The sequence below is a fragment of the Chlorocebus sabaeus genome, chromosome 9, assembly GCF_047675955.1.
Source record: "Chlorocebus sabaeus isolate Y175 chromosome 9, mChlSab1.0.hap1, whole genome shotgun sequence".
Classification (NCBI taxonomy): Eukaryota; Metazoa; Chordata; class Mammalia; order Primates; family Cercopithecidae; genus Chlorocebus; species Chlorocebus sabaeus.
This window is the reverse complement of record NC_132912.1, coordinates 35,400,564-35,422,308: the sequence shown is the minus strand read 5'-3', so window position 1 is coordinate 35,422,308 and position 21,745 is coordinate 35,400,564. Positions and strand designations below refer to the sequence as shown.

Below are 21,745 nucleotides of genomic sequence, written 5' to 3'. Positions count from 1 at the left end.
CAAACAGACCAGATGTGTCATTTTGTTTTGCTTCTATGCAGATAATTTTTCTTGAAACGTTGTATAGTGACTCTTAGAGTAAAATGTACATTAGCAATATATATTATCATTTTTTTAAATAACTTATTGTGTTTTCAACCCTTTATTTCTGGCTTATATAAAATTATACAGAAAATTAAGTCTACAAATAATCGAACAAAGAAAGCTGCGAAAACAGTGAAGAAAAAAGACAAAGGAAAATCTGAGGATTCAGAAAAGTAAGACATAAAGATACATGTTAATCTTTTTTTCTTGTTAATTTATATTTTCTTTTTATAAAAACAATTTAAAGTCAAAAAAACATAACTTATGAATAAGCTTTTGAAAACATAAAATAGACAAACACATGTTTTTGATCAGTATATGATTATGGGATAAAGCTAAAAGGGGAAGAACAAAGAACCAAAAATGGACTGGAAGAGGAGATTGAACCACAATGCATTCAGAAATAGGTGAACAGAGTTAGATCTTTAATTTTAGGAAAAAAGGATTTACATTGTTTCTTTGATGGTCTAGCTCATGCTTTGTAATTTGCTTTTTTTTTTTTTTTTAATTTATTTATTATTATTAAACTTCAAGTTGTAGGGTACATGTGCACAACGTGCAGGTTTGCTACATATGTATACTTGTGCCATGTTGGTGTGCTGCACCCATCAACTCGTCATTTACATCAGGTATAACTCCCAATGCAATCCCTCCCCCCTCCCCCCTCCCCATGATAGGCCCCGGTGTGTGATGTTCCCCTTCCCGAGTCCAAGTGATCTCATTGTTCAGTTCCCGCCTATGAGTGAGAACATGCGGTGTTTGGTTTTCTGTTCTTGTGATAGTTTGCTAAGAATGATGGTTTCCAGCTGCATCCATGTCCCTACAAAGGACACAAACTCATCCTTTTTTATGGCTGCATAGTATTCCATGGTGTATATGTGCCACATTTTCTTAATCCAATCTGTCATTGATGGACATTTGGGTTGATTCCAAGTCTTTGCTATTGTGAATAGTGCTGCAATAAACATACGTGTACATGTGTCTTTATAGCAGCATAATTTATAATCCTTTGGGTATATACCTAGTAATGGGATGGCTGGGTCATATGGTACATCTAGTTCTAGATCCTTGAGGAATCGCCATACTGTTTTCCATAATGGTTGAACTAGTTTACAATCCCACCAACAGTGTAAAAGTGTTCCTATTTCTCCACATCCTCTCCAGCACCTGTTGTTTCCTGACTTTTTTTTTTTTTTTTTTTTTTTTGAGACGGAGTCTCGCTCTGTCGCGCAATGTCGGCTCACTGCAAGCTCCGCCTCCCGGGTTCACGCCATTCTCTTACCTCAGCCTCCCCAGTAGCTGGGACTATAGGCGCCCGCCACTGCGCCCGGCTAATTTTTTCTATTTTTAGTAGAGACGGGGTTTCACCATGATCTCGATCTCCTGACCTTGTGATCCGCCTGCCTCGGCCTCCCAAAGTGCTGGGATTACAGGCGTGAGCCACCGCGCCCGGCCTGTTTCCTGACTTTTTAATGATCGCCATTCTAACTGGTGTGAGATGGTATCTCATTGTGGTTTTGATTTGCATTTCTCTGATGGCCAGTGATGATGAGCATTTTTTCATGTGTCTGTTGGCTGTATGAATGTCTTCTTTTGAGAAATGTCTGTTCATATCCTTTGCCCACTTTTTGATGGGGTTGTTTGTTTTTTTCTTGTAAATTTGTTTGAGTTCTTTGTAGGTTCTGGATATTAGCCCTTTGTCAGATGAGTAGATTGCAAAAATGTTCTCCCATTCTGTAGGTTGCCTGTTCACTCTGATGGTAGTTTCTTTTGCTGTGCAGAAGCTCTAGTTTAATGAGATCCCATTTGTCAGTTTTGGCTTTTGCTGCCGTTGCTTTTGGTGTTTTAGACATGAAGTCTTTGCCCATGCCTATGTCCTGAATGGTACTACCTAGGTTTTCCTCTAGGATTTTTATGGTATTAGGTCTAACATTTAAGTATCTAATCCATCTTGAATTAATTTTCGTATAAGGAGTAAGGAAAGGATCCAGTTTCAGCTTTCTACTTATGGCTAGCCAATTATCCCAGCACCATTTATTAAATAGGGAATCCTCTCCCCATTTCTTGTTTCTCTCAGGTTTGTCAAAGATCAGATGACTGTAGATGTGTGGTATTATTTCTGAGGACTCTGTTCTGTTCCATTGGTCTATATCTCTGTTTTGGTACCAGTACCATGCTGTTTTGGTTACTGTAGCCTTGTAGTATAGTTTGAAGTCAGGTAGCGTGATGCCTCCAGCTTTGTTCTTTTGACTTAGGATTGTCTTGGAGATGCGGGCTCTTTTTTGGTTCCATATGAACTTTAAAGCAGTTTTTTCCAATTCTGTGAAGAAGCTCATTGGTAGCTTCATGGGGATGGCATTGAATCTATAAATTACCTTGGGCAGTATGGCCATTTTCACGATATTGATTCTTCCTATCCATGAGCATGGTATGTTCTTCCATTTGTTTGTGTCCTCTTTTATTTCACTGAGCAGTGGTTTGTAGTTCTCCTTGAAGAGGTCCTTTACATCCCTTGTAAGTTGGATTCCTAGGTATTTTATTCTCTTTGAAGCAATTGTGAATGGAAGTTCATTCCTGATTTGGCTCTCTGTTTGACTGTCACGGGTGTATAAGAATGCTTGTGATTTTTGCACATTAATTTTGTATCCTGAGACTTTGCTGAAGTTGCTTATCAGCTTAAGGAGATTTTGGGCTGAGACAATGGGGTTTTCTAAATATACAATCATGTCGTCTGCAAACAGGGACAATTTGACTTCTTCTTTTCCTAACTGAATCCCCTTGATTTCTTTCTCTTGCCTGATTGCCCTAGCCAGAACTTCCAACACTATGTTGAATAGGAGTGGTGAGAGAGGGCATCCCTGTCTTGTGCCAGTTTTCAAAGGGAATTTTTCCAGTTTTTGCCCATTCAGTATGATATTGGCTGTGGGTTTGTCATAAATAGCTCTTATTATTTTGAGGTATGTTCCATCAATACCGAATTTATTGAGCGTTTTTAGCATGAAGGGCTGTTGAATTTTGTCAAAAGCCTTTTCTGCATCTATTGAGATAATGATGTGGTTCTTGTCTTTGGTTCTGTTTATATGCTGGATTATGTTTATTGATTTGTGAATGTTGAACCAGCCTTGCATCCCAGGGATGAAGCCCACTTGATCATGGTGGATAAGCTTTTTGATGTGCTGCTGAATCCGGTTTGCCAGTATTTTATTGAGGATTTTTGCATCGATGTTCATCAGGGATATTGGTCTAAAATTCTCTTTTTTTGTTGTGTCTCTGCCAGGCTTTGGTATCAGGATGATGTTGGCCTCATCAAATGAGTTAGGGAGGATTCCCTCTTTTTCTATTGATTGGAATAGTTTCAGAAGGAATGGTACCAGCTCCTCCTTGTACCTCTGGTAGAATTCAGCTGTGAATCCGTCTGGTCCTGGACTTTTTTTGGTTGGTAGGCTATTAATTATTGCCTCAATTTCAGAGCGCACTATTGATCTATTCAAGGATTCAACTTCTTCCTGGTTTAGTTTTGGAAGAGTGTAAGTGTCCAGGAAATTATCCATTTCTTCTAGATTTTCCAGTTTATTTGCGTAGAGGTGTTTATAGTATTCTCTGATGGTAGTTTGTATTTCTGTGGGGTCGGTGGTGATATCCCCTTTATCATTTTTAATTGCGTCGATTTGATTCTTCTCTCTTTTCTTCTTTATTAGTCTTGCTAGTGGTCTGTCAATTTTGTTGATCTTTTCAAAAAACCAACTCCTGGATTCATTGATTTTTTGGAGGGTTTTTTGTGTCTCTATCTCCTTCAGTTCTGCTCTGATGTTAGTTATTTCTTGCCTTCTGCTAGCTTTCGAATGTGTTTGCTCTTGCTTCTCTAGTTCTTTTAATTGTGATGTTAGAGTGTCAATTTTAGATCTTTCCTGCTTTCTCTTGTGGGCATTTAGTGCTATAAATTTCCCTCTACATGCTGCTTTAAATGTGTCCCAGAGATTCTGGTATGTTGTATCTTTGTTCTCATTGGTTTCAAAGAACATCTTTATTTCTGCCTTCATTTCGTTATGTACCCAGTAGTCATTCAGGAGCAGGTTGTTAGGTTTCCATGTAGTTGAGCGGTTTTGATTGAGTTTCTTAGTCCTGAGTTCTAATTTGATTGCACTGTGGTCTGAGAGACAGTTTGTTATAATTTCTGTTCTTGTACATTTGCTGTGGAGTGCTTTACTTCCAATTACGTGGTCAATTTTTGAGTAAGTACGATGTGGTGCTGAGAAGAATGTATATTCTGTTGATTTGGGGTGGAGAGTTCTATAGATGTCTATTAGGTCTGCTTGCTGCAGAGATGAGTTCAATTCCTGGATATCCTTGTTAACTTTCTGTCTCGTTGATCTGTCTAATGTTGACAGAGGAGTGTTGAAGTCTCCCATTATTATTGTATGGGAGTCTAAGTCTCTTTGTAAGTCTCTAAGGACTTGCTTTATGAATCTGGGTGCTCCTGTATTGGGTGCATATATATTTAGGATAGTTAGCTCTTCCTGTTGAATTGATCCCTTTACCATTATGTAATGGCCTTCTTTGTCTCTTTTGATCTTTGATGGTTTAAAGTCTGTTTTATCAGAGACTAGGATTGCAACCCCCGCTTTTTTCTGTTCTCCATTTGCTTGGTAAATCTTCCTCCATCCCTTTATTTTGAGCCTATGTATGTCTCTGCGTGTGAGATGGGTCTCCTGAATACAGCAGACTGATGGATCTTGACTCTTTATCCAGTTTGCCAGTCTGTGTCTTTTAATTGGAGCATTTAGTCCATTTACATTTAAGGTTAAGATTGTTATGTGTGAACTTGATCCTGCCATTATGATATTAACTGGTTATTTTGCTCGTTAGTTGATGCAGTTTCTTCCTAGCCTTGATGGTCTTTACATTTTGGCATGTTTTTGCAATGGCTGGTACCGGTTGTTCCTTTCCATGTTTAGTGCTTCCTTCAGGGTCTCTTGTAAGGCAGGCCTAGTGGTGACAAAATCTCTAAGCATTTGCTTATCTGTAAAGGATTTTATTTCTCCTTCACTTATGAAACTTAGTTTGGCTGGATATAAAATTCTGGGTTTAAAATTCTTTTCTTTAAGAATGTTGAATATTGGCCCCCACTCTCTTCTGGCTTGAAGAGTTTCTGCTGAGAGATCTGCTGTTAGTCTGATGGGCTTCCCTTTGTGGGTAACCCGACCTTTCTCTGTGGCTGCCCTTAAGATTTTTTCCTTCATTTCAACTTTGGTGAATCTGGCAATTATGTGTCTTGGAGTTGCTCTTCTCGAGGAGTATCTTTGTGGCGTTCTCTGTATTTCCTGGATTTGAATGTTGGCCTGCCCTACTAGGTTAGGGAAGTTCTCCTGGATGATATCCTGAAGAGTGTTTACCAACTTGGTTCCATTTTCCCCCTCACTTTCAGGTACCCCAATCAGACATAGATTTGGTCTTTTTACATAATCCCATACTTCTTGCAGGCTTTGTTCATTTCTTTTTCTTCTTTTTTCTTTTGGTTTCTCTTCTCGCTTCATTTCATTCATTTGATCCTCCATCGCTGACATTCTTTCTTCCAGTTGATTGAGTCAGTTACTGAAGCTTGTGCATTTGTCACGTATTTCTCGTGCCATGGTTTTCGTCTCTTTCATTTCGTTTGTGAGCTTCTCTGCATTAATTACTCTAGCCATCAATTCTTCCACTTTTTTTTCAAGATTTTTAGTTTCTTTGCGCTGGGTACGTAATTCCTCCTTTAGCTCTGAGAAATTTGATGGACTGAAGCCTTCTTCTCTCATCTCGTCGAAGTCATTCTCCGTCCAGCTTTGATCCGTTGCTGGCGATGAGCTGCGCTCCTTTGCCGGGGGAGATGCACTCTTATTTTTTGAATTTCCAGCTTTTCTGCCCTGGTTTTTCCCCATCTTTGTGGTTTTATCTGCCTCTGGTCTTTGATGATGGTGATGTACTGATGGGTTTTTGGTGTAGGTGTCCTTCCTGTTTGATAGCTTTCCTTCTAACAGTCAGGACCCTCAGCTGTACGTCTGTTGGAGATTGCTTGAGGTCCACTCCAGACCCTGTTTGCCTGGGTATCAGCAGCAGAGGCTGCAGAAGATAGAATATTTCTGAACGGCGAGTGTACCTGTCTGATTCTTGCTTTGAAAGCTTCCTCTCAGGGGTGTACTCCACCCTGTGAGGTGTGGGGTGTCAGACTGCCCCTAGTGGGGGATGTCTCCCAGTTAGGCTACTCAGGGGTCAGGGACCCACTTGAGCAGGGAGTCTGTCCCTTCTCAGATCTCAACCTCCGTGTTGGGAGATCCACTGCTCTCTTCAAAGCTGTCAGACAGAGTGGTTTGCGTCTGTAGAGCTGCTGCGTTTGTTATTGTTTACGGTGCCCTGTCCCCAGAGGTGGAGTCTACAGAGACAGGCAGGTTTCCTTGAGCTGCTGTGAGCTCCACCCAGTTCGAGCTTCCCAGCAGCTTTGTTTATCTACTTAAGCCTCAGGAATGGCGGGCACCCCTCCCCCAGCCTCGCTGCTGCCTTGCCGGTAGATCACAGACTGCTGTGCTAGCAATGAGGGAGGCTCCGTGGATGTGGTACCCTCCCGGCCAGGTGTGGGATATGATCTCCTGGTGTGCCGGTTTGCTTAAAGCGCAGTTTTGGGGTGGGAGTTACCCGATTTTCCAGGTGTTGTGTGTCTCAGTTCCCCTGGCTAGGAAAAGGGATTCCCTTCCCCCTTGCGCTTTCCAGGTGAGGCAATGCCTCGCCCTGCTTCAGCTCTCGCTGGTCGGGCTGCAGCAGCTGACCAGCACCGATCGTCTGGCACTCCCCAGTGAGATGAACCGAGTACCTCAGTTGAAAATGCAGAAATCACCTGTCTTCTGTGTCGCTTGCGCTTGGAGTTGGAGACTGGAGCTGTTTCTATTCGGCCATCTTGCTCCGCCCCGCTTTGTAATTTGTTAACTCCAAAATCTTGGCTGTTCTTTTCTACTGTACTTATTAATTGTATTATTCTTATAAAAAGGTATTTATTTTTTGTGTATATGTATTATTATAAAGTAGCATTTTTAAGTAAATCTTTTCTTTAGTATTATAAAATAATTATTGCATTTGAATTTGCCTGATTAAACCCTGATATTAAAATATTTTTTAAAAGGAAACTATGAAGTCAAACTTTATAGAGTTCCACAAATCCTGAAAAGAAATTCATGGGACAAATGGCTTTGACCTTTAACAAAAAATCACCCAAGAAGAAAAAATGACCAATATGCTTTGAATATCTGTCTTTTCACATCTTAATCATAGCAGTGAGAAGTTAGCTTGGGAAATGTTATTCAGTTGTTTGTAATTTAGCCTGTATGAATTTTATGTCTCTTAGAAATATGAATTTTTTAAAAAAACTTCATTATTTTAAAATGGTTTAAAAAGTTCTCAAGAAAGCAAAGCAGTGATGCATTTAAAAATATCATGATGCATTTTAAAACATTTTATGTTACAGGAAGATGTCTTCAGAAAAAGAGTTTAAAATAAAAGAAGATTTGGATCAAGTACAGGTAACACACCCACTCTCTGTATGCATCAATATTTGATTAATACTTGCTCTGATAGTCATATGTAGAGAAACATTATTATGTATGGGATTATAGGTATATATATCTGTGTGTATGCGTGTGTGTCTCTGTGTGTGTGTGTGTGAACTAAAATTCTTCCTGAGATAATGTCTTTCTTGTTGATGGACTCTTCTCATCAAGGTTCAGAAAATGAAATGGCAATCCCGGGCATATTTATGTCAACATTATGAAAATTACCATGGTTTAAACAATTACAGAGGAAAGAACATCATATTGGCAGTCAGAACGGCAACTTACTGGTTATATGACTTTGGAGAATTCCCTTTAACCTATTTGAATTTCAAAATTTTCAAAACTTTTATAACCCAAATGTATAAAACAATAGCTGCTCTATTTGTCTGAACAAGTTATAAATCTTTTACTCTACAAGCCAGAAGAGAGTGGGGGCCAATATTCAACATTCTTAAAGAAAAGAATTTTCAACCCAGAGTTTCATATCCAGCCAAATTAAGTTTCATAAGTGAAGGAGAAATAAAATTCTTTACAGACAAGCAAATGCTGAGAGATTTTGTCACCACCAGACCTGCCCTACAAGAGCTCCTGAAGGAAGCACTAAACATGGAAAGGAACAACCAGTACCACCCATTGCAAAAATATGCCAAAATGTAAAGACCATTGATGCTAGGAAGAATCTGCATCAACTAATGAGCAAAATAACCAGCTAACATCATAATGACAGGATCAAGTCCACACATAGCAATATTAACCTTAAATGTAAATGGGCTAAATGTTCCAATTAAAAGATACAGACTGGCAAATTGGATAAAGAGTCAAGACCCATCAGTTTGCTGTATTCAGGAGACCCATCTCACGTGCACATAGGCTCAAAATAAAGGGATGGAGGAAGATCTACCAAGCAAATGGAAAAGAAAAAAAAGGCAGGGATTGCAATCATAGTCTCTGATAAAACAGACTTTAAACCAACAAAGATCAAAAGAGACAAAGAAGGCCATTACATAATGGTAAAGGGATCAATTCAACAAGAAGAGCTAATTATCCTAAATATATATGCACCCAATACAGGAGCACCCAGATTCAAAAAGCAAGTCCTGAGAGACCTACAAAGAGACTTATACTCCCACACAATAATAATGGGCGAATTTAACACCCCACTGTCAACATTAGATAGATCAACGAGACAATGTTAAAAAGGATATGCAGGAATTGAACACAACTCTGCACCAAGTGAACCTAATAGACATCTACAGAACTCTCCACCCCAAATCAACAGAATATACATTCTTCTCAGCACCACATTGCACTTATTCCAAAATTGACCACATAGTAGGAAGTAAAGCACTCCTCAGCAAATGTAAAGGACAGAAATTATAACAAACTGTCTCTCAGACCACAGTGCAATCAAACTAGAACTCAGGACTAAGAAACTCAATCAAAACCGCTCAACTACATGGAAACTGAATAACCTGCTCCTGAATGACTACTGGGTACATAACGAAATGAAGGCAGAAATAAAGATGTTCTTTGAAACCAATGAGAACAAAGATACAACATACCAGAATCTCTGGGACACATTTAAAGCAGTGTGTGGAGGGAAATTTATAGCACTAAATGCCCACAAGAGAAAGCAGGAGAGATCTAAAACTGACACTCTAACATCACAATTAAAAGAACTAGAGAAGCAAGAGCAAACACATTCAAAATCTAGCAGAAGGCAAGAAATAACTAACATCAGAGCAGAAGTGAAGGAGATAGAGACACAGAAAACCCTTTGAAAAATCAATGAATCCAGGAGCTGGTTTTTTGAAAAGATCAACAAAATTGATTGACTGCTAGCAAGACTAATAAAGAAGAAAAGAGAGAAGAATCAAATAGATGCAATAAAGAATGATAAAGGGGATATCACCACTGACCCCACAGAAATATAAACTAGCATCAGAGAATATTATAAACACCTCTGTGCAAGTAAACTAGAAAACCTAGAAGAAATGAATAAATTCCTGGACACTTACACTCTTCCAAGACTAAACCAGGAAGAAGATGAATCCATGAATAGGCAACAGGCTCTGAAATTGAGGCAATAATTAATAGCCTACCAACCAAAAAAAGTCCAGGACCAGACGGATTCACAGCTGAATTCTACCAGAGGTACAAGGAGGAGCTGGTACCATTCCTTCTGAAACTATTCCAATCAATAGAAAAAGAGGGAATCCTCCCTAACTCATTTGATGAGGCCAACATCATCCTGATACCAAAGCCTGGCAGACACACAACAAAAAAAGAAAATTTTAGACCCATATCCCTAATGAACATCGATGTAAAAATCCTCAATAAAATACTGGCAAACCGAATCCAACAGCACATCAAAAAGCTTATCCACCATGATCAAGTGGGCTTCATCCCTGAGATGCAAGGCTGGTTCAACATATGCAAATCAATAAATGTAATCCATCATATAAACAGAACCAAAGACAAAAACCACATGATTATCTCAATAGATGCAGAAAATGACAAAATTCAACAGCCCTTCATGCTAAAAACGCTCAATAAATTCGGTATTAATGGAACATCTCTTGAAATAATAATAGTTATTTATGACAAACCCACAGCCAATATCATACTGAATGGGCAAAAACTGGAAGCATTCCCCTTGAACACTGGCACAAGACAGCGATGTCCTCTCTCTCCACTCCTATTCAACATAGTGTTAGAAGTTCTGGTCAGGGCAATCAGGCAGGAGAAAGAAATAAAGGGTGTTCGGTTAGGAAAAGAAGAAGTCAAATTGTCCCTGTTTGCAGATGACATGATTGTATATTTAGAAAACCCCATCGTCTCAGCCCAAAATCTCCTTAAGCTGATAAGCAACTTCAGCAAAGTCTCAGGATACAAAATCAATGTGCAAAAGTCACTAGCATTCTTATGTGCCAATAACAGACAAACAGCCAAATCATGAATGAACCCCTATTCACAATTGCTTCAAAGAGAATAAAATACCTAGGAATCCAATACAAGGGATGTGAAGGACCTCTTCAAGGAGAACTAGAAACTACTGCTCAGTGAAATAAAAGAGGACACAAACAAATGGAAGAACATTCCATGCTCATGGATAGGAAGAATCAATATCGTGAAAACGGCCATACTGCCCAAGGTAATTTATAGATTCAATGCCATCCCCATAAAGCTACCAATGACTTTCTTCACAGAATTGGAAAAAAACTACTTTAAAGTTCATATGGAACCAAAAAAGAGCTGCATTGCCAAGGCAGTCCTAAGCCAAAAGAACAAAGCTGGAGGCATCATGCTACCTGACTTCAAACTATACTACACAGCTACAGTAACCAAAACAGCATGGTATTGGTACCAAAACAGAGATTTAGACCAATGGAACAGAACAGAGCCCTCAGAAATAATACCACACATCTACAGCCATCTGATCTTTGACAAACCTGAGAAAAACAAGAAATGGGGAAAGTATTCCCCATTTAATAAATGGTGCTGGGAAAACTGGCTAGCCATAAGTAGAGATCTGAAACTGTATCCCTTCCTTACACCTTACACAAAAATTAATTAAAGATGGATTAGAGACTTAAATGTTAGACCTAAAATCAGAAAAACCCTAGAAGAAAACCTAGGCAATACCATTTAGGACATAGGCATGGGCAAGGACTTCATGTCTAAGACACCAAAAGCAATGGCAACAAAAGCCAAAATTGACAAATGAGATCTAATTAAACTAAAGAGCTTCTGCACAGCAAAAGAAACTACCATCAGAGTGAACAGGCAACCGACAGAATGGAAGAACATTTTTGCAATCTACTCATGTGACAAAAAGCTAATATCCAGAACCTACAAAGAACTCAAACAAATTTACAAGAAAAAAACAAACGATATTTCAAAAAGTGGGCAAAGGATATGAACAGACACTTCTGAAAAGAAGACATTTATGCAGTCAACAGACACATGAAAAATTGCTCATCATCACTAGTCATCAGAGAAATACAAATAAAAACTACAATGAGATACCATCTCACACCAGTTAGAATGATGATCATTAAAAAGTCAGGAAACAACAGGTGCTGGAGAGGATGTGGAGAAATAGGAACACTTTTACACTGTTGGTGGGACAGTAAACTAGTTCAATCATTGTGGAAGACAGTGTGGCAGTTCCTCATGGGTCTAGAACTAGAAATACCATTTGACCCAGCCATCCCATTACTGGGTATATACCCAAAGGATTATAAATCATACTGCTATAAAGGCACATGCACATGTATGTTTATTGTGGCACTATTCACAATAGCAAAGACTTGGAACCAACCCAAATGTCCATCAATGATAGACTGCATTAAGAAAATGTGGCACATATACACCATAGAATACTAGGCAGCCATAAAAAAGGATTAGTTCATTTCCTTTGTAGGGACATGGATGCAGCTAGAAACCATCATTGTCAGCAAACTATCACAAGAAGAGAAAACCAAACACTGCATGTTCTCACTCATAGGTGGGAATTGAACAATGAGAGCACTTGGACACGGGACAGGGAACATCACACACCGGGGCCTGTTGTGGGGTCAGGGGAGCGGGGAGGGATAGCATTAAGAGATATACCTAATGTAAATGATGAGTTAATGGGTGCAGCACACCAACATGGCATATGTATACATATGTAACAAACCTGCACGTTGTGCACATGTACCCTAGAACTTAAGTATAACAAAAAAGAAAAAAAAGGTATAAATGTTTTAAGATGCAATGAAAAACTTCTTCAGAAATTGTAAACTCTACATCTGACTCTGGTTTATGTGATCCCATCAAAGGAATACAGGTAACCTGTTATTACATTTTGACTTTTGAATATTTTTTTTCTTTTGCTACATGTTAATTTCTTTTTTTGGATTTACATTTTATTCAAAGGATAAATACAAAATTAAGAAAGAGTTCCAATTCAAAGCAAATATGCTTGATATTTCAAAACAATTCTACATACAAAGTACAATAGGAAAAAAACCAAAAGCCCCCATAAATTAGAGTGGCTAGACATTCAAGTCTAGCAGAAAGAAACTTGGAATTTAATGCAATGTTATTTCTCTTGCCTAGAAGCTAAAGCCTTAATCGTCTCATATCTTCCATCTCCTTATCGGCATTTCTTGAAGACAACAATGGAGCAAGCTTTTTAATGAACTTGCCATAGTAAAAAACCAATGATAGATGCCACACTGGAAAGAGGACAACAGTGTAACCTAAAAGGGATCTACTGGCAGAAATAAAACTAGTGATACTGATAATATCTAGACCTTTGCAGATGTTTAGATTACTGTACGATCTTAAATTATTGTTTATCAACCTTTTGATCTCACAAATTAAGAATGTACTAGTCAAGAACCAAGTAGTTATACCCAGTTCACAATACTGTTTCCTTCACTTGCCCTTTAGATATAATGGATCTAGAATTCTCAATGAGTATTACATGGTTTGGGAATTCTGGCAATTTTCCTTCCATGACCTCCCTATACTTACCTCCATTTCAAAATATACAAAGCTGAGTGACAGAGGCAAAAATTAATTCCTAAAGATCCAAAGGGTAAACAATACCTGTCAAATTTGATATGTCTGGGCAGGATGTGGTGGCTCGTGCCTATAATACCAGCACTTTGGGAGGCCGATGCAGGCAGATCACTTGAGGTCAGGAGTTCGAGACTAGCCTCGCCAACATGGGGAAACCCCATCTCTATAAAAATACAAAAATTAGCTGGGCATGGTGTCATGCGCCTGCAGTCCCAGCCACTCTGGAGACTGAGGAAGAAGACTCGCGTGAACCCGGGAGGTGGAGGCTGCAGTGAGCCGAGACCGCATGCCAGTCTGGGCAACAGAGCAAAACTCTGTCTCAAAAAAAAAAAAAAAAAAAAAAATGTAGCCTCTGGAAAAAATGACGCATGTTGGTGGGGCAGCCTTAGGCTCTGGTGCGGAAGAGAGAGGGAGAGGTGGAGGAGGGAGAGAGAGAGACCAAAGATTGGGATGAATTCTACAAGCAGGCAAAACAGCACATCTATCCATTCAGATCACCCTGGCATAACTGTCTCCTGGAAAACATAGCAAATGCTCTAACTACTAGGGATAGACTCTAGTTTGCTGTTCATAAAAGGATTCTGTAAGGGAATCTTTGCTCTATAATTAATAGAGTGCCAGATATAACAGAAACTTTAGATTGTCTTGCTACTCACTGACCTTAAATATTATCCTTCTTTTGCAACTATCAAGTCACTTAAAAATTTTAATCATCACATACCCTATAAACTTCCTATAAACAACATGTTATTGCAAAATGTTTAAAAATATGTGAGAAAATATCTGTAGAGTGTGGTATCAGAAAAAGCAGAGCCTTTTCTTTCCCAAATGATTGTTTCCCAAACTGGGAAGTTGAGTTAGAGACAGTTACATGTTAATTTCTTAACAACCATCTAGCATTATATCACCCATTTCAGTCAATGGCTGGAGTTAAGTGTACAAGTATGTGCAAGTGTACAAGTAAGTATCTATACACCTGAATGGCCCAAGAACTAGATAACATAAACTTTGTAAAAAATGAGGGTACCACATAAAATAGTGAATATAAAATGTACTATTTTATGGTATTACTTTTCTATTGCTGCATAGCAAGTTACTACAAATTTAGCAGCTTAAGCAATTTATATTATCTCATAGTTTCAGTGGGTTAGGCATCTGAGCATGGCTTAGCTGTGTCCTATGCTGTAATCAACTTATTCTCACCAGGCTATTATGAAAGTGTTGGCTGGGCTCCATTCCATTATATATCTTGGGAATCCTCTTCCAAGCTCAAGTGGATATGATAAACTTCAGTTCCTTGCAGTTGTAGGGCTGAGGCACTTAGCTTCTAGGGACAGTCTGCAGTTTCCTGCCACATGGCCTTTTCCATAGATTGTTCATATCATAGCACCTTTCCTTCTCCCCTTCCTCTTCTTCCTCGTCTTCCTCCTCCTCCTCCTTTCTTCTTCTACAGCGTCTCACTCTGTCACCCAGGTTGGAGTGCAGTGGCATGACCCTAACTCACTGCAGCCTGAACTCCTGGGCTCAAGCCATCCTCCCATTTCACCCTTCCAGGTATCTAGGACTACAGGCATGCACCATCACACCCTGCTAAGTTTTATGTTTTTTAAGGTTTTTTTTTTTTTTTTAACACCAAGTTCTTGCTATGTTGCCCAGGCTAGTCTTGGATTCTTGGCCTCAAATGATCCTCCTGCCTCAACCTCTGAAATTTTTGAGATTATAGGCATAAGCCACCATGCCTGGCTAGCTCACTTCTTCTTTTGGGCAAATGAAGAGTCTCTCTTGTCTGCTAAGACAGAGTTCTAATATAATGTAACTTGATCATGGGAGTGACATCCTCTCACTCTTGCTATATAATGAACCTAATAAAGGGAGTGGCATCCTATCACTTTGCCATATTCTATTGGACAGAAGCAAGTCACAGGTCCCACCCACACTCAGAGGGGCTGGATTATTATACATGGCATGACCCTAGGGGTGAAGGTTATGGGATTATCTTAGATTTTTACCTGCCATATTATTTTATTTAAAAAAATTTATTTTTATTTCTGTGGGTATATATATAAGTATATATATTTATGGGATACATGAGATTTTGATACAGGCATACAATGCATAATAATCACATCAGGGTAAATGGGTATCCATCTCCTCAAGCAGTTTTCATTTCTTTGTGTTATAGATAATCCAATTATACTTTCTTAGTTGTTTTTATTATTTATTTATGTTTAAATTTATTTTTCCATAAGTTATAGGGGTAGAGGTGGTATTTGGTTACATGAGTAAGTTCTTTAGTTGTGATTTGTGAGATTTTGGTGCACCCATCACCCAAGCAGTATATACTGCACCATATTTGTAGTCTTTTATCACTCACCCCCCGTCCCACTCTTGCCCTCAAGTCCCCAAAGTCTACTGTATCATTCTTATGTCTTTGCATCCTCACAGCTTAGCTCACACATATCAGTGATGTTATGAGTAAATATTCGGTGCTGCCAAAGAAACAGCACTCGAACATAAATTTAATTTTCTCAGCAAGACAATTTTACTTCTATAGAAGGGTGTGACTTGCGGATGGAGCAATGGTGGGAGCACACTTGAACAAGGGAGGGGAAGGGGTTCTTATTCCTGATGGAGGTAGCCTCTACTGCTGTGTCATTCCCCTATTGGCTAGGGTTGGACTGCACAGTCTGAGCTAATTCCGATTGGCTATTTTAAAGAAAGCAGGGGTATGAGCTGGAGTTGAGTGAGTAGTTTGGCAGGAAGGGCAATTACAGAACAGATAATTCAGGTCAGAGCAGGTGACCAGGGTGACTCAGGACGGAGCAGGTAACCAGGGGTGACTCAAGATGTATCAGGTGACCAGGGAAACATATGTGAACTACTGATTAGAACTGGTGGAAAAGGTTGTTTACTGAAACTAGGGGCAAGGAGAATGAAGAAGTTAAACTTTAAAATGGAGGACAAAGAACTGGGGATCTGAACATCCTGATACACTGGTTCTTTGGAGAGGATCTCAGAAATCATTATACTCAACAATTTACCTTTGAAGAGTAATTTATTATATCCTACAGTGAGAGCATCCGATGTTCGGTTTTCCATTCCTGAGTTACATCCACTTAGAATAATAGTCTTCAATCTCATCCAGGTCACTGCAAATGCTTTTAATTCATTCCTTTTTATGGCTAAGTAGTATTCCATCATATAAATATACCACAGTTTCTTTATCCACTTGTTGATTGATGAGCATTTGGGTTGGTTCCATGATTTTGCAATTGTGAATTGTGCTGCTATAAACATGTGTGTGCAAGTATCTTTTCTGAATAATGACTTCATTTTCTCTGGGTAGATACCCAGTAGTGGGATTGCTGGATCAAATGGTAGTTCTACTGTTAGTTCTTTAAGGAATCTCCACACTGTTTTCCATAGTGGCTGTACTAGTTTGCATTCCCACCAGCAGTGTAGAAGTGTTCCCTGATCACCGCATCCACACCAACATCTACTGTTTGATTTATTGATTATGGGCATTCTTGCGGGAGCAAGGTGGTATGACATTGTGGTTTTGATTTGCATTTCCCTGATCACTTGTGATGTTGAGCATTTTTTCATATGTTTGTTAGCCATTTGTATATCTTCTTTTGAGAACTGTCTATTCATGTCCTTAGCCCACTTTTTGATGGGATACCTTGTTTTTTTCTTATTGATTTGTTTGAGTCCCCTGTAGATTTTAGGTGTTAGTCCTTTGTCAGATGTATAGATTATGAAGATTTTCTTCCTCTCTGTGGGTTGTCTGTTTACTCTGCTGACTGTTCCTTTTGCCCTGCAAAAGCTTTTTAGTTTAATTACGTCCCAAATATTTATTTTCATTTTTATTGCATTTGCTTTTGGGTTCTTGGTCATGAAATCCTTGCCTAAGAAAATATCTAGAAGGGGTTTTCCAATGTTATCTTCTAGAATTTTTATAGTTTTAGGTCTTAGGTTTAAGTCCTTAATCCACCTTGAGATGATTTGTGTATAAGGTGAGAGATGAGGATCCTGTTTCATTCTCCTACATGTAGTTAGCCAATTTTTCCAGCACCATTTGTTGAATAGGGTGTACTTTCCCTACTTTATGTTTTTGTTTGCTTCATCGAAGATCAGTTGGTTGTTAAGTATTTGGCTTTATTTCTGGGCTCTCTTTTCTGTTCCATTGGTCTATGTGCCTGTTTTTATACCAGTACCATGCTGTTTTGGTGACTATGGCCTTATAGTATAGTTTGAAATCAGGTAGTGTGATGCTTTCAGATTTCTTCTTTTTGCTTAGTCTTACTTTGGCTATGGGGGCTCTTTTTTGGTTCCATATGAATTTTAGGATTTTATTTTCTAGTTCTGGGAAGAATGATGGTGGTATTTTGATGGGGATTGCATTGAATTTGTAGATTGCTTTTGGCAGTATGGTCATTTTCACAATATTGATTCTACCCATCCATGAGTATGGGATGTGCTTCCATATGATTGTGTCAACTGTGATTTATTTCAGCAGCATTTTGTAGTTTTCCTTGTAGGTCTCTTTCAACTCCTTGGCTAGGTATATTCCTAAGTTTTGTTTTGTTTTGTTTTTTCCAGTTATTGTAAAAAGAGTTGAGTACTTGATTTGATGTTCCACTTGGTTGCTGTTAGTGTATAGAAGAGTTACTGATTTGTGGATATTAATCTTGTATCCGGAAACTTTGCTGAATTATTTTATCAGTTCTAGGAGCTTTCTGGAGGTGTCTTTAGGGTTTTCAAGGTAAATGATTGTCAGCAAACAGTGACAGTTTGACTTCCTCTTTAATGATTCGGGTGCCTTTTATTTCTTTCTCTTGTCTGATCGCTCTTGCTAGGACTTTCAGTACTACGTTGAGGAGGTGTGGTGAGAATAGGCATCTTTGTCTTGTTCCAGTTCTCAGAGGGAATGCTTTCAACTTTTCCCCATTCAGTATTATGTTGGCATTAGGTTGTCACAGATGGCTTTTATTACATTAAGGTATATCCCTTGTATGCTGTTTTGCTGAGAGTTTTAAGGGATGCTGGATTTTGTTGAATGCTTTTTCTGCATCTACTGAGATAATCATGTGATTTTTGTTTTTAATTCTGTTTATGTGATGTATCACATTTATTGACTTGGGTATGTTAAACCATCCCTGCATCCCTGATATGAAACCCAGTTGATCATGGTGGATTATCTTTTTGATATATTGTTGGATTCACTTAGCTAGTATTTTGTTAAGGATTTTAGCATCTATGTTCATCAAGGATATTGGTCTGTAGTTTTCTTTTTTAATTATGTCTTTACCTAGTTTTGGTATTAGGGTGATGCTGGCTTCATCTAATGAATTAAGGAGAGTTCCTTCTTTCTCTGTCTTATGGAATAGTGTCAAAAGGTACCAATTCTTCTTTGAATGTCTGGTAGAATTCTGCTGTTTTTTTTTTTTTATTTACTTATTATTATTATACTTTAAGTTATAGGGTACATGTGCATAACGTGCAGGTTTGTTACATATGTATACTTGTGCCATGTTGGTGTGCTGCACCCATCAACTCATCATTTACATCAGGTATAACTCCCAATGCAATCCCTCCCCCCTCTCCCCTCCCGCCTCCCCATGATAGGCCCCGGTGTGTGATGTTCCCCTTCCCGAGTCCAAGTGATCTCATTGTTCAGTTCCCACCTATGAGCGAGAACATGCGGTGTTTGGTTTTTTGTTCTTGTGATAGTTTGCTAAGAATGATGGTTTCCAGCTGCATCCATGTCCCTACAAAGGACACAAACTCATCCTTTTTTATGGCTGCATAGTATTCCATGGTGTATATGTGCCACATTTTCTTAATCCAATCTGTCACTGATGGACATTTGGGTTGATTCCAAGTCTTTGCTATTGTGAATAGTGCTGCAATAAACATATGTGTGCATGTGTCTTTATAGCAGCATAATTTATAATCGTTTGGGTATATACCCAGTAATGGGATGGCTGGGTCATATGGAACATCTAGTTCTAGATCCTTGAGGAATCGCCATACTGTTTTCCATAATGGTTGAACTAGTTTACAATCCCACCAACAGTGTAAAAGAGTTCCTATTTCTCCACATCCTCACTAGCACCTGTTGTTTCCTGACTTTTGAATGATTGCCATTCTAACTGGTGTGAGATGGTATCTCATTGTGGTTTTTATTTGCATTTCTCTGATGGCCAGTGATGATGAGCATTTTTTCATGTGTCTGTTGGCTGTATGAATGTCTTCTTTTGAGAAATGTCTGTTCATATCCTTTGCCCACTTTTTGATGGGGTTGTTTGTTTTTTTCTTGTAAATTTGTTTGAGTTCTTTGTAGGTTCTGGATATTAGCCCTTTGTCAGATGAGTAGATTGCAAAAATGTTCTCCCATTCTGTAGGTTGCCTGTTCACTCTGATGGTAGTTTCTTTTGCTGTGCAGAAGCTCTTTAGTTTAATGAGATCCCATTTGTCAGTTTTGGCTTTTGCTGCCGTTGCTTTTGGTGTTTTAGACATGAAGTCTTTGCCCATGCCTATGTCCTGAATGGTACTACCTAGGTTTTCCTCTAGGATTTTTATGGTATTAGGTCTAACATTTAAGTCTCTAATCCATCTTGAATTAATTTTCGTATAAGGAGTAAGGAAAGGATCCAGTTTCAGCTTTCTACTTATGGCTAGCCAATTATCCCAGCACCATTTATTAAATAGGGAATCCTTTCCCCATTTCTTGTTTCTCTCAGGTTTGTCAAAGATTAGATGGCTGTAGATGTGTGGTATTATTTCTGAGGCCTCTGTTCTGTTCCATTGGTCTATATCTCTGTTTTGGTACCAGTACCATGCTGTTTTGGTTACTGTAGCCTTGTAGTATAGTTTGAAGTCAGGTAGCGTGATGTCTCCAGCTTTGTTCTTTTGACTTAGGATTGTCTTGGAGATGCGGGCTCTTTTTTTGTTCCATATGAACTTTAAAGCAGTTTTTTCCAATTCTGTGAAGAAGCTCATTGGTAGCTTGATGGGAATGGCATTGAATCTATAAATTACCTTGGGCAGTATGGCCACTTTCACGATATTGATTCTTCCTATCCATGGGCATGGTATGTTCTTCCATTTGTTTGTGTCCTCTTTTATTTCACTGAGCAGTGGTTTGTAGTTCTCCTTGAAGAGGTCCTTTACATCCTTTGTAAGTTGGATTCCTAGGTATTTTATTCTCTTTGAAGCAATTGTGAATGGAAGTTCATTCCTGATTTGGCTCTCTGTTTGTCTGTTACTGGTGTATAAGAATGCTTGTGATTTTTGCACATTAATTTTGTATCCTGAGACTTTGCTGAAGTTGCTTATCAGCTTAAGGAGTTTTTGTGCTGAGACAATGGGGTTTTCTAAATAAACAATCATGTCATCTGCAAACAGGGACAATTTGACTTCTTCTTTTCCTAACTGAATCCCCTGGATTTCTTTCTCTTGCCTGATTGCCCTAGCCAGCACTTCCAACACTATGATGAATAGGAGTGGTGAGAGAGGGCATCCCTGTCTTGTGCCAGTTTTCAAAGGGAATTTTTCCAGTTTTTGCCCCTCCAGTATGATATTGGCTGTGGGTTTGTCATAAATAGCTCTTATTATTTTGAGGTACGTTCCATCAATACCGAATTTATTGAGCGTTTTTAGCATGAAGGGCTGTTGAATTTTGTCAAAAGCCTTTTCTGCATCTATTGAGATAATGATGTGGTTCTTGTCTTTGGTTCTGTTTATATGGCTGGATTATGTTTATTGATTTGCGAATGTTGAACCAGCCTTGCATCCCAGGGATGAAGCCCACTTGATCATGGTGGATAAGCTTTTTGATGTGTTGCTGAATCCGGTTTGCCAGTATTTTATTGAGGATTTTTGCATCGATGTTCATCAGGGATATTGGTCTTAAATTCTCTTTTTTTGTTGTGTCTCTGCCAGGCTTTGGTATCAGGATGATGTTGGCCTCATCAAATGAGTTAGGGAGGATTCCCTCTTTTTCTATTGATTGGAATAGTTTCAGAAGGAATGGTACCAACTCCTCCTTGTACTTCTGGTAGAATTCAACTGTGAATCCATCTGGTCCTGGACTTTTTTTGGTTGGTAGGCTATTAATTATTGCCTCAATTTCAGAGCCTGCTATTGGTCTATTCAGGGATTCAACTTCTTCCTGGTTTAGTCTTGGAAGAGTGTAAGTGTCCAGGAAATTATCCATTTCTTCTAGACTTTCCAGTTTATTTGCGTAGAGGTGTTTATAGTATTCTCTGATGGTAGTTTGTATTTCTGTGGGGTCGGTGGTGATATCCCCTTTATCATTTTTAATTGCGTCAATTTGATTCTTCTCTCTTTTCTTCTTTATTAGTCTTGCTAGTGGTCTGTCAATTTTGTTGATCTTTTCAAAAAACCAACTCCTGGATTAATTGATTTTTTGGAGGGTTTTTTGTGTCTCTATCTCCTTCAGTTCTGCTCTGATCTTAGTTATTTCTTGCCTTCTGCTAGCTTTCGAA

The 21,745-nt window shown here is 38.8% G+C and overlaps 1 protein-coding gene across 2 annotated transcripts in view; it reads left to right on the top strand.

The window, feature by feature from the left end:
• The window catches only part of CCDC7 (coiled-coil domain containing 7), a 453,173-nt gene that overhangs the window by 107,404 nt on the left and 324,024 nt on the right, over positions 1-21,745 (top strand). For both annotated transcript variants that reach the window (XM_073018860.1, XM_037986502.2), the window contains exons 13-14: positions 172-257; positions 7,574-7,628. In XM_073018860.1, coding sequence (XP_072874961.1) covers positions 172-257; positions 7,574-7,628 — 141 coding nt within the window. The remainder of the gene's footprint in view (positions 1-171; positions 258-7,573; positions 7,629-21,745) is intronic.